Source organism: Lathamus discolor, chromosome 20, assembly GCF_037157495.1.
Source record: "Lathamus discolor isolate bLatDis1 chromosome 20, bLatDis1.hap1, whole genome shotgun sequence".
Lineage (NCBI taxonomy): Eukaryota > Metazoa > Chordata > Aves > Psittaciformes > Psittacidae > Lathamus > Lathamus discolor.
The window spans coordinates 451,035-462,212 of NC_088903.1; the positions used below are offsets into that span (position 1 = coordinate 451,035).

The 11,178-nt window shown below is 63.4% G+C and overlaps 2 protein-coding genes across 6 annotated transcripts in view; one reads left to right on the forward strand and one right to left on the reverse strand.

The window, feature by feature from the left end:
• Nucleotides 1–4,293, forward strand: part of RUNDC3A (RUN domain containing 3A) — a 5,163-nt gene extending 870 nt beyond the window's left edge. Inside the window, exons 2-11 of one of the 2 annotated variants that reach the window (XM_065699070.1) lie at nt 755–870; nt 954–1,087; nt 1,629–1,714; nt 1,855–1,944; nt 2,040–2,120; nt 2,215–2,380; nt 2,539–2,696; nt 3,029–3,166; nt 3,353–3,459; nt 3,656–4,293. In XM_065699070.1, coding sequence (XP_065555142.1) covers nt 755–870; nt 954–1,087; nt 1,629–1,714; nt 1,855–1,944; nt 2,040–2,120; nt 2,215–2,380; nt 2,539–2,696; nt 3,029–3,166; nt 3,353–3,459; nt 3,656–3,798 — 1,219 coding nt within the window. In that variant the 3' untranslated portion in view covers nt 3,799–4,293. The remainder of the gene's footprint in view (nt 1–754; nt 871–953; nt 1,088–1,628; nt 1,715–1,854; nt 1,945–2,039; nt 2,121–2,214; nt 2,381–2,538; nt 2,697–3,028; nt 3,167–3,352; nt 3,460–3,655) is intronic. The other variant, XM_065699069.1, reaches the window with a different exon arrangement.
• Nucleotides 4,294–4,551: 258 nt separating this feature from the next.
• On the reverse strand, nt 4,552–9,977 carry SLC25A39 (solute carrier family 25 member 39). 4 transcript variants are annotated; one of them, XM_065699279.1, is made up of 12 exons: nt 9,953–9,977; nt 8,413–8,518; nt 8,286–8,345; nt 7,734–7,778; nt 6,835–6,944; nt 6,677–6,744; nt 6,450–6,574; nt 6,132–6,305; nt 5,736–5,845; nt 5,547–5,628; nt 5,381–5,461; nt 4,552–5,282 (listed from the first exon to the last, which is right to left on the reverse strand). In XM_065699279.1, the coding sequence occupies exons 2-12, from the start codon at nt 8,507–8,509 to the stop codon at nt 5,164–5,166; spliced, it is 1,071 nt and encodes a 356-aa protein (XP_065555351.1). In that variant the 5' UTR covers nt 8,510–8,518; nt 9,953–9,977; the 3' UTR covers nt 4,552–5,163. The 4 variants fall into 4 exon arrangements, with proteins under 4 accessions (XP_065555351.1, XP_065555350.1, XP_065555348.1 ...); XM_065699278.1 differs by lacking the exon at nt 9,953–9,977 and adding an exon at nt 9,813–9,852; XM_065699276.1 differs by lacking the exon at nt 9,953–9,977 and adding an exon at nt 8,623–9,470.
• Nucleotides 9,978–11,178: the final 1,201 nt, after the last annotated feature.

Below are 11,178 nucleotides of genomic sequence, written 5' to 3' on the forward strand. Positions count from 1 at the left end.
TCATGGCCCATGGCACAGACTGGGCAATGCCCACCCACCCCCGTGCTCCCTGCGCTGGTGTCCGGGCACCTCTGTGCCGAGCGGGAGCGGTGCGGAAGGGGAAGCCATCACCGCCGCGCACGGCTGGGAGGAAGGGGGCCTTTGTTCGCCCTTCCTGGCCACTCGCACGGCGGGGGGGCAGTGGCGGCCCGGGGGGGTCCCAGGGGACGTGAGGACACGGGGGTCAGCGAGGCTCAGCCCAAAGCCGCGCCTGCAAAAGCGCTTTGTGCTGTGGTGAGCGCTGAACGTGTGCGCGTGCGCGTGCGGGTGCTGGTGTTGGTGCTGGTGTTGGAATTGGTGCTGGTGTTGGTGTTGGTGCTGGTGTTGGTGCTGGTGTTGGTGTTGGTGCTGGTGTTGGTGTTGGTGCTGGTGTTGGTGTTGGTGCTTATGTTGGTGTTGGTGCTGGTGTTGGTGCTGGTGTTGGTGCTGGTGTTGGGTGCTGGATGTTGGGTGCTGGATGTTGGAATGTGTTGAGTGTTGGAATCTGGCTGCTGGGTGTTCAGCTCTAGGTGCTGGTGCTGGGTGCTGGTTGTTGAGTATTGGACTCCGGGTGCTGGGTGCTGGGTGTTCAGCTCTACGTGATGGTGCTGGTCTGTGGATGCTGGTGTTGGCTGCTGGGTGTTGGACTCTGGGTGCTGGGTGCTCAGCTCTCACTGCTGGTGCTGGGCTGTGGGTGCGCGGTGCCGTCCCCTCCACCCGTGCTGCTCCCCTGCAGGTTCTCGGTGAAGACGCTGCTGGAGAAGTACACGGCAGAGCCCATCGACGACTCCTCCGAGGAGTTCGTGAACTTCGCCGCCATCCTCGAGCAGATCCTCAGCCACCGCTTCAAAGGTACCGGCCGCCCCCCACATCCCTGCGCCCGCGGCGCGGGCTCTGTGTGGGGACAGCCCCTGAGGCGGTGCCGGTGCCCACAGGCCCCGTCAGCTGGTTCAGCTCGGATGGGCAGCGCGGGTTCTGGGATTACATCCGCCTGGCCTGCAGCAAGGTGCCCAACAACTGCGTCAGCAGCATCGAGAGCATGGAGAACATCAGCACCTCTCGGGCCAAGGTCAGGAGGCGCCAGCCCCAGGCTTGGCCCCATCCACGCTCCTCTTCCTGCCTCTGTCTCCATTCACACACACAGGGCACATGGACCCAGCCTCACTCTGATCCCCATCCTCATTCCATTTCATCCCACATCCCATTCCATCCCCATTGCATCTCCATTGCATCCTATCCCATCCCACATTCCTTATTCCAATCCCATTCTCATCCCATCCCACATCCCCATCCCATCCCCATTGCATCATCTGTGCATCCCCATTTTATCCCATCCCAATCCTTGTTCCCATCCCCTTTCCATCCTCATCCCCATTCCATTCCACATCCCCATCCCATCCCAATCCCTATCCCTATCCCTATCCTGATCCCTATCTTCATCCCATTCCCTATCCCAATCCCATCCCATCCCCATCTCCATCCCATTGCCTCTGTATTCCTACTGCATCCCCTCCTGCAGTCCTGGGGGCAGCTGCTGGTGGCACTGGGTGGCACTGGAGACACTGTGTGGTGTCTCCGTGCTCAGACCTCCCGTGGGCGCTGCCTTGCAGGGCCGGGCCTGGATCCGTGTGGCGCTGATGGAGAAGCGCATGTCAGAGTACATCTCCACAGCGCTGCGGGACACACGGACCACGAGGTGAGCAGCATGGGTGAGGGGTACCAGGGTACTTGGGTAGCAGGGTAGTTGGGTACCAGGGTTGGGTACCAGGGCTGGGTACCAGGCTTGGTTGGTTGGGTGCTGGTGGGTGCACACGATGCAGCCCCGTCTTCCTGCAGGCGGTTCTATGATGATGGGGCCATCATGCTGCGGGAGGAGTCCACGGTGCTCACTGGGATGCTCATCGGGCTCAGCGCCATTGACTTCAGGTCAGGGCTGGTGGTGTGGTGGGACAGCGGCACCCTGCGCCGGCTGCGACCCCACAGGGCTGCCCTCACCCTGTGCTTCTCCTCCCACCCCTCAGCTTCTGCCTGAAGGGTGAGGTGATGGACGGCAAAACGCCCGTGGTCATTGACTACACGCCCTACCTGAAGTTCACACAGAGGTAAGAGCTGGGGGCCTTCCCCATGGTGGGGACCCTGCTGTCTCCGTGCCACCCCCTTGCTGCTGTGCTAAGCACTGAGACCCTATCCCCCCAGTTACGACTACCTGAGTGAGGAAGAGGAGCGGGGCAGCGTGGAGAGCAGCACGAGCGAGGACAGCTCCCCCGAGCACCCCTACCTGCCCCTGGTCACCGACGAGGACAGTTGGTACAACAAGTGGCGCAAGATGGAGCAGAAGTTCCGCATTGTTTATGCCCAAAAGGTACCAGGAGCTGGGATGAGGCTGTTCGGGTACCAACCGCACCCTGGGATGCTCCGGCATCCCCATTCCTGCATCCCAGTGGTACCCACGGCCATGGTAACCCAGCACTGTCCTTGGGGTGGTGGCCCTGGTGGGATGCTGACGGTAGCCTCATGCAGGGGTACCTGGAGGAGCTGGTGCGGCTGCGGGAGTCACAGTTGAAGGACCTGGAGGCAGAGAACAAGCGGCTGAAGCTGCGGCTGGAGGAGGTGATGGTGCAGAACCAGCTGGAGAAGAGGGAGCTGGAGGGTGTCATCCTGGAGCTGCAGGAGCAGCTGTGAGTGGGGACCTGCGGTGACGGTGGGGTGTGATGGGTGGTGGGTTCCCCATAGGACACAGTAGGTCCCCACTGCCCTGTATGCCTCATGGGATGTGATGAGTGGCAGGTTCCCTGTCCCCTGTGGGACATTGAACCATAGAATCAGCTGCATGGGAAAAGACCTTTAAGATCAAGTCCAATCCTTACCCCAGCACTGCCCAAGGCCACCACTTGGACATGGAGGGTCCCAAATGTCCTATGGGATGTAGTAGGTCCCTGACGCCCCATACATCCCACGTCCCCCGGCACCCATGGCAGTGCTGGGTGCTGAGCATCCCCCTTTGCCGCAGGACGGGGCTGATCCCCTGCGAGAACCCGCAGCTGGCGCAGCTCTCCAAGGAGATGGTGACGCCCCTGGTGAACCAGTGGCCATCGCTGGGGACCCTCAACGGCAACGAGAGTGGCTCGGACAGCAAACTGTACCGGAGGTAATGCCCGCAGTGGGGCAGAGCCGCCTTGACCCACAGCCAGAACCCCACCTCCCCAGGGCCGCGGCACCGCCTCAGCGGGTACCACTTAGGCTGCAGGAGCGGGGATGCAGTGGGGAGATGCCAGAGCATCCCGGGGGGGGTCTGTCCCTCGTGGTGGGGCTGTCCCAGCGCCTCCCTCCGCAGGCACAGCTTCGTGAGCACCGACCAGCTCTCGGCCGAGAACAGCCTCAGCTCCGACTCCCAGCGCCTGGGTGAGGGCAAGCGCGAAGGCGAGCCCTGGGGGCCCTTGGGTAAGAGCCCCCCCCATCACCATAGGGTGCCCCATGGAGCTCATTGTGCCCTGTAACACGCACCCAGGCATCTGACCCCATCAGCAGCCCCCTCCCCATGCCGGGCAGCGAGGGACGCCCCGTCCCCATCTCCCCTGATGCGCAGGGCTGGGGTGCGAGGCCACAGCCCCCCGCAACGCCCGCTCTGTGTCCGCAGGGAAGGATCCGACCCCGTCCATGCTGGGGCTCTGCGGCTCCCTGGCCTCACTGCCCAGCTGCAAGTCCTTGGCCAGCCTCAAGTCCAACGAGTGCCTGGTGAGCGACAGCACGGAAGCCAGCCCGAGCCGCAGCCCCAGCTGAGACCCCCGGCCCCGCCACCCCACAGCGACTGACCTCGGTCCCCCAGCACCCGCCAGGGACCCGCCGGGACCGGGAACCCCCTGCTCTGTCTTGACACCCCAACCCCAGCTGCGCCTCGGCACGGTCCCTGGCTGGAGACATGGACCTGTTGGGATGGGGGATGCTGGACTGGGACTGATGCAAGCTGGGGATGGGAATGGGAGTGAATGTAGGGGGGGAACATGGGGAGCGAGCACTGATGGGGAGCACTGGAGGAGGATCAGGGCTAAACCCTTGCTCGCTCTGGGCTCTCACAGACACTGCAGGAGCTTGGCCTGTGCCCCTCTTTGGGGTCCACCTCTCCCCCCTTGCAGCAACATCCCCACCACAGGGATAGCCCCCCCCTCCCCAGCCCCTTCCCATCCTCCCTGGGGTTTGGGTTGGATGAGTTTGGTTTTTAATGCAGCCCCATCTGCCTCGTTGGAGCAAAAGGAATCAATAAATGCAGCAACTGAGCCGGCATCCGAGAGCCCCCAGCCTGGAGAGGGAAAGAGCCCTTGAGGAACCCCTCAGGGCAGGGAGGGCACCTTTGGGCCACAGCAGGTCACCAATGATGGGCTCCCCCTGTACCCCATCAGCAGTGGGTAGCAGAGGTCCTGGGAGCATCCATGAGGATGGCGGATGACGGTGGCCATGGCACAGGGACATGGCTGCCACCTCTAGGGGTACCTTCCACAGGCCCAGAGCACAGGAAGAGAAATCCCTGGGCCAAGAGACAAGGATGAATGTCTTTTATTTTAGAAAATAAGGTAAATCCCCCCCTGGAGCCCCAGCATGAGTGGGGGCAGAACCTCGGGGTAAGGGGACAGGGGATGGGTGCGCAACACCCACTGGCCCCTGAGAGCAGCAGCGAGGTCTGTCCCCACACCAGCTCTGAGCCCAGGGGCTGGCAGGGGACAGGGACACCCCGAGTGGGAGGAGAGGTCCGGAGCATTTCCCCACAGCACGCAGGGCTGTGCGTTACCGACAGCAAGGGGCTGGAGGGGGCCCGGGCAGGCAGGGAAACGCCAAGGGTTTGGTCCTCAACAGAGCCCCGGTTTCCATCTCCTGCCCTGCACCTCACCCTTGCCTGAGCATCCATGAATCCATGATCCAGCAGCGTCCATCCAGGCTCAGGGATGAGCTCGGGGGACTCCACATTCCCCCAGTGTCACAGCAGCAGGCACGGGTGTTCCCCAGTGCACTGGGGATGGGGAGCAGGTCCGGGTCGGTCCCCATGCACAGGCAGCAGGAGGTGGGGAGCAGCACGAAGGCACTTGGGCTTTGCAGAGCCGCTGCTGTCGCTGCTCCTGGTGCACCAGAGCAGAGCTGGAGCATCCCCCCCACTCAGAGCCCGCGCAGCCGCCGCTCCTGGTTCAGCTTCTGGAAGAAGGTCTTGCCGAACTCATAGGTGCTGATCATGATGGCGCAGGCAGGGGCCACCTTAATGACGCGGGGCAGGAAACCTGCGGGGACAACCCCAACAGCCCCCCAGTGACACCAGGGCAACTCCATCAGCCCCCCGCTGGCACCAGTAAATCCCGGCCTGGGGCCACATCCTTACCTGCAAACAGCCCCCGGGTGCCGGACTCCGCGCGGATGCGCTGCATGAGGAGCCACGTGGAGGAAGGTTTGGAGGCTGTGACTGTGGGGTGAGGGGAGGGGGGTGTGAGTCTGGGGCTGCCCCATGTGCACCAGGGGTGCTGGCTGCCCACAGCCCCGCTCCTTACCTGGGTGCACCCCGCTGTGCCCCAGCTCAATCTGCCGCTGGGTCTTCACCACATCAAAGGGCAGCGTCAGCACCGCGGCCACCTGCAGGGACAGCAGTGACCCACGGGGTCTGCTCCTGCATCACCAACCCCATCCTTTGCTCCCCATGGAGCCCCAGTGCAGCGCAGAGCCCATGGCCCCAAACTCACCGTGCCAGAGATGGCCCCAGATGTGAAGCTGATCATGAACGTGGCCTCGTCCAGCCAGGCCTTCTGGCAGAGCCAGTCTCTCACCAGCTCATAGTTAAACCAGTAAAGAGCTGGGAGAGGAGAAACACCAGTGCTAAGATGAGGCACCACGGACACACCAACCTCTGCCTTCCTCATGTGCAGGGGTGCTCTGGCCCGTGCTTGACCCCCCCACCTCAAGCTGTGGCTGCCCCATCCCTGGCAGTGTTCAAGGCCAGGCTGGATGGGGCTTGGAGCAAGCTGCTCCAGTGGAAGGTGTCCCTGCCTGTGGCAGGGGCTGGAACTGCATGAGCTTTAAGGTCCTTCCCTTTCAAGCCAAGCCAAGCGCCACCACAGAGCCCGTCCCAACTGCCATACCTGAGAAGGGGACATCCCGCAGCACAGTGGGTCCCCAGCCCCTCCAGAGGGACAACCACCCATCCTGAGCCACCGCTGACTGGATGCAGACTCGCAGCTCCTGGTAGCTGAGCTGCCGCGACTGCATCTTGGTACGGATGAGCTCCAGGGGGCTGATGACCGTCACAGCACCCACTGCAATGGACGGGGTATCCATTACCAGCTCCAGCCACTTCCATGGCTCCCAGAGCATCGTGCTGGGAGAGCCAAGCACTGAGTGTGGGCTCCAAGAGACCCACAGGAGAGGGAGAACATGGGGTGGGCATGGGGGGTACTCACGTCTGGCAAGGGCCCCGGCCAGCAAGGGGATGTGGTGCCCCCGGCTTCCCGTGCGAGCCTGCAGGTAGTCCCGGAGTTGGTCGTACGTGGTGAAATAGATGACGGTGGCAGGCACAGCCATGACCCTGGTGAGGAGGGGGGAGTGAGGGCACTGGCAGGGGGCTCAGGGTGGTGTCCATGTGCCCAGGCAGGCGCTAGCACCCAGGGTCCCCCGCAGGCACACTCACAGGGTGGGGGGCAAGCCGCTCCACAGGGACCTGATGCCCTCGTAGCGCGTGATCTTCACAAAGGCATCCTGGGGGGAGCACCGGGGAGAGGGATTAGACAGGAAACAGCCCCCCAAGGAAAGGGAGCCCCCATCCACCCTCCTGTGCTGCAGCCCTACCAGTGTCCCAGTGAAGCGTGTGGGGGCCTTGTACCAGGCAGTGCAGCTGCTGCCGTTCTGGCATACGTACAGATGGTCCATGAGCCCATTGCAGTAGAGGAAACACTTCCCTGGGAGGAAACAGCATCGCTGTTAGACAGGAGTCCCCTTCCCTCTGCCCTATGCACAGCCCATTCAATCCCCAAAACCATCGCCTTCTCCAGGGGAGAGCCAAACCCTCACTGCTGAAAGCAGGATGGAGAGAGGCAGGGATCAGCCTCTGCTCCCAAGGAACAAGGGATGGGACAAGAGGAACCGGACTCAAGCTGCACCAGGGCAGGTTTAGATGGAGCTGAGGAACAATTCCTGCCCCAGAGGGTGCTCAGGCACTGGAACAGGCTGCCCAGGGCAGGGCTGCAGGCACCGGCCTTGCAAGTGTTCACACACCGTGGAGACGAGGCCTCAGTGCCATGAGTTAGCAGTGGCCTTGGCAGTGCTGGGAATGGTTGGATTTGATCATCTTAAAGGTCCTTTCCAACCTGGTTGATTCTGTGATGTTTGAGCCTGGTGGGGACCAGTCCCAGAGCAAAGCCAGGAGAGGAGTAAATCTCCAGCAAGGGTCTGACCACAGATCCAGACCCACCAAAGGGACAGGGATGCAGCAGAATCTGTCGTGACAGGACAGCGATGAGACAGACCGCAGACAGCCAGGCCTGGTGCACAGCAGACCCCCAGGCATGGACCAGCCCCAAAGTGGGGCTGCAGGAGCAGCTGTGGGGCTGGGGGTGTTGCCCCACACTGCAGAGGGCTGTCCCCTCAGCCGGAGGAGCCCGAGCCACCACCAGCAGGGAAGCCAAGCAGGATCAAGGCTTAGGAAAGCAAAGCTGCTGGTGGCAGGAGCTGCCCCATGGCGTACTCACATGTGGTCTGCTGGGCACCCCAGGGCACAGACTGTGCTGGACATGCTGAAACACACAACAGGGACATGCTGAGACATGACACGGGGGACGTGCCACCCTCCTGGGCTGGGGCACAGCGCTGAGCCAGGCAGTGTGGGGAGGTCTCTATAGGTGACAGGGTTGGATGCCCTCACAGCCACGACTCAAGCAGTGCCTACTGTCACCAAAGCAGCCCCTTGGGAACAGCCCCAGCCCCCTGACCCCAGAGGGAAGGGGACAGAGTCCACGGGGTCTCTCCTGCTCCATGGCAGCTGTGGGGAGCAGCACAGAGGCACAGCATTGACACCCTCAGCATTGCAGTGGGGCTGTGAGGGGAAAGGACAGAGCCAAGCACCAGCCCAGCTCCCCCAGTGGGGCCCCCAGAGCCTGTGAGGACAAGGGGCCCAGGCTAACATGTGCTCTGGAGCTGAGGAATCCCGGCCACTGGTTCTGCCAACCAGCACATCCACATGGGCTGCCCAGGATGGGGTCTGGAGACACCCCACCCCCCCCCCCCGCCCCAAGCAGGGTTACCTTTGGAGAAGGGGGTCCTCTGAGCCTGCAGCCGGATCTTCACCACGTCCAGCGGCGTCACTGAAATGACACCATCCTTTAGCCCATGGCACGGCCCCGGTGCCCCCCCAGTGCCCGTGGTACCCACCGAAGAGTGAGGTGAGGATGGCGCCCGTCCCCGAGGCCAGCATCTGCTGCAGAGGTGTGATGCTCCCGCTGGCACTCGGCGACGTCCGCTCGGCCATGGCAGCGCCCTGCAACACACAGCAGGGACGGGGGGTGCTCGAGGGCGCCCAGGGATTAGCGATGGATCCCAAGGAGCCCCCCTGGCATTCCCGGTGTGTTGAGGGCGTCCCACCTCCAGCCCCCCTATCGGCCCGGCACAGGGCAGGCGCGGCCCCCCCTGTAATCGGTGCTGCCCCGAAGGGGGGGACAGGGACGGCGCCTGGGGCTGTACCAGCCCCGATAACACCCCGGGGCCCGGCGCTGGCGGCCGGCCCAGCCCCGCTGGAGGTGGGGACAGCAGGGGCCAGCCCCCGTGTCCTTGGAGGGGAGCGCTGTCCCCTCCCCGCGCGCAGAGGAGAGCAGGGACAAAGTGCAAAGCTCCACCACACCGCGACGGCCCCCCCGAGCCCTCAGCCATGGGGACACCGCGAGGATCCCTTCGGAAACGGGGTGCAAACTTGTGACAAGCATCCCAAAACGGGTCCACACATCCAGAACCCGCCGTGTGCCCCCCCTGCAAGGCTTGGCAAGACTGCGACCCCACCCCCCGGGTCAGGGGGGGATATGGGGCTACTGCATCACGAGTGCGCTGCTCCGCAGGCTGGGATGGGGCCATGGCGCTTCCAAGTTTCGGGAATGCGCGGTGGTGTTTGAAAGCCAGGGGAATGCAGCACAAACCACCCCAAAAGCACCTTCCCCTCCTGACTCAGCACTTGGCAAGGTCGGCGCAGGCACAAATCCCGCAGTCCGGTGGTGCCCCAGGCTGGGAGCAGGGACGGGGCTGTCCCGGAGCCAACCGCACGGGGAGCCGGGGCCCGCATGGTCCCGCACTGCACCGGGACGGTGGCTCCTCACGCTCATCCCGACACTTAAACGGGGACAAATCGGTCCCGGCAGAGCCGAACGCTCGTTATCCCCCGGTGCACCGGCCCCATCCCGACGGGAGCTGCTCCCTGCTCCAGCCGGGACACGCACCCCTCCCGCTGCGGGCGGGCCAAGGGGCTCGGTACAGAGAAAGGGGTAAAAAGCAAAGCGGTGTTGGGATGAGAACGGTAACAACCGGGAGGGAACTCAGCACCCGCACCCCCCCACGCGGGACGGGACCCGCCAGTTCCCCCCCCCCACCCCGCACGGTGCAGCCGACAGCGCGATCGGGGCCAGCGAGACCGGACCCCGCCCGCCCCGGCCGCTCGGCTCCCGCGGCCGCTCGACCCCCGGTACCGGGGACACTGTGGCAGCGGCCGCGCGTGCAGGAAACGAGGGGATTTCCCCTGGGTTTGGGGGGGGCGTCGGGGAATACAGAGGAGGGGGATCCCGCCCCACCTGCTCATTCCAGCCCTGTGGGGCTCTTCCCTCCACCGGGAGCGGCGGCTCCTTTAAGAATCCCCATGGGCTCCCGACGCGCGCACGCGACACTTCCGTCCCGCGCACGCGCGCTCTAACCACCAGCGCCAACCACCTACCCAGCACTGCGCCCCCTGCCGGGCCGGCGGACATGTGGGGGCGCGCTTTGCACACTCGTGGCGGGGGCGCGGGGGCGCGCTTTGCACGCTCCCGCGTTGCCCGGTGTCCTCTCCGAGGTGCAAGGGGTGAGGCGGGCTTCAGCCCCAGCCCGGCAGAGGAGGCGGGGCACTGTGTGCGGGTGGCTGCGGGAGGGGGAATGGGGCTAAGGAAGGGAAAACTTCCCCGTCAGGAGCGGTTTGGGCTGGTTTTACTTGACCATCTCTTACTTGAAGGGCTCCAGGTTGGTTTGTGCATTTCCAGCCCCAATACTTGGGAGCGGCTGGATGGGGAAGACGGTTCCCATGCTATTCCCTGCTCTGGTCTGAGAAGAAAGACACAGTTCAAACCGTATTGTTCCCCTTAACATCAGAGGCGCACCCCTCAGAAGGGGCTGCTCCCACTCTGTAATGTGCACTGACAACAGCAGATGGCTCCCAAAGCCCCTCTGAAGCCTCCATGGGTGCTCTCGGCCGGATCTCGGGACTAAATACAGCGCTGGTGCGGTCCCTCTGTGCGCCCCTGTGAGTGCCATCCTGTGGCAGCAACACGGAAGGCTTCGAGAGCAGGCGCTGGCACAGGGTGCCAGAGAAGCTGTGGCTGCCCCATCCCTGGCAGCGCTCAAGGCCAGGTTGGACGCAGGGGCTTGGAGCAAGCTGCTCTAGGGGAAGGGGTCCCTGCCTTCAGTGAAAGGGACAGCGATCAGGCTTCAGCCCCACAAGTGTGGCTGGAGGGTGTGGGTCTCCGTGGATGGAGAGGAGCTGTGGGGTGGCTGTGTGAGCACAGTGATCCTGAACTTTCCGTGCTGCCCTTCCATGACACGAGGTCCAAGGGAGTCTTGACTTTGGGATGGGAGGCCAGGAACTCAGTCATTCCCACAGGGTCATGTAAGTGAATGCATCCTGAACTCCCTTATGAGTCAGCTCTGTCTCTTACAGGGTTTAAACGAGCTGGGAAGCCTCTTTTGTAGCGGGTAATTTAGAAATGGAATAAAGATTAATTAAACCCCCATGGCCTTAGGGGTATTGGGTCTTGTATCTTCTACCTGAGGGTGTTGTGCTCTGCTGCTTAAGGGAAAGGAGAAGGAACGCTCTCCTTCCCACTGGTCTGTATAAGGTGTGAGTGCCTCAGCCTGGGTTTCAGGGCTTTCCACAAGGAGGGAAGGTGGGGACTCTGCTTCCCCGCTGTA

Coding starts and splice junctions, on each gene's coding strand:
- SLC25A39 (XM_065699276.1), bottom strand. CDS start 9,105: ATGGCCCCATCCCAGCCTGCGGAGCAGCGCACTCGTGATGCAGTAGCC. Junction 6,945..7,733: donor GGGTGCCCAGCAGACCACAT/GTGAGTACGCCA, acceptor GTTTCCTCCCAG/GGAAGTGTTTCCTCTACTGC. Junction 6,745..6,834: donor CACGCTTCACTGGGACACTG/GTAGGGCTGCAG, acceptor TGCTCCCCCCAG/GATGCCTTTGTGAAGATCAC.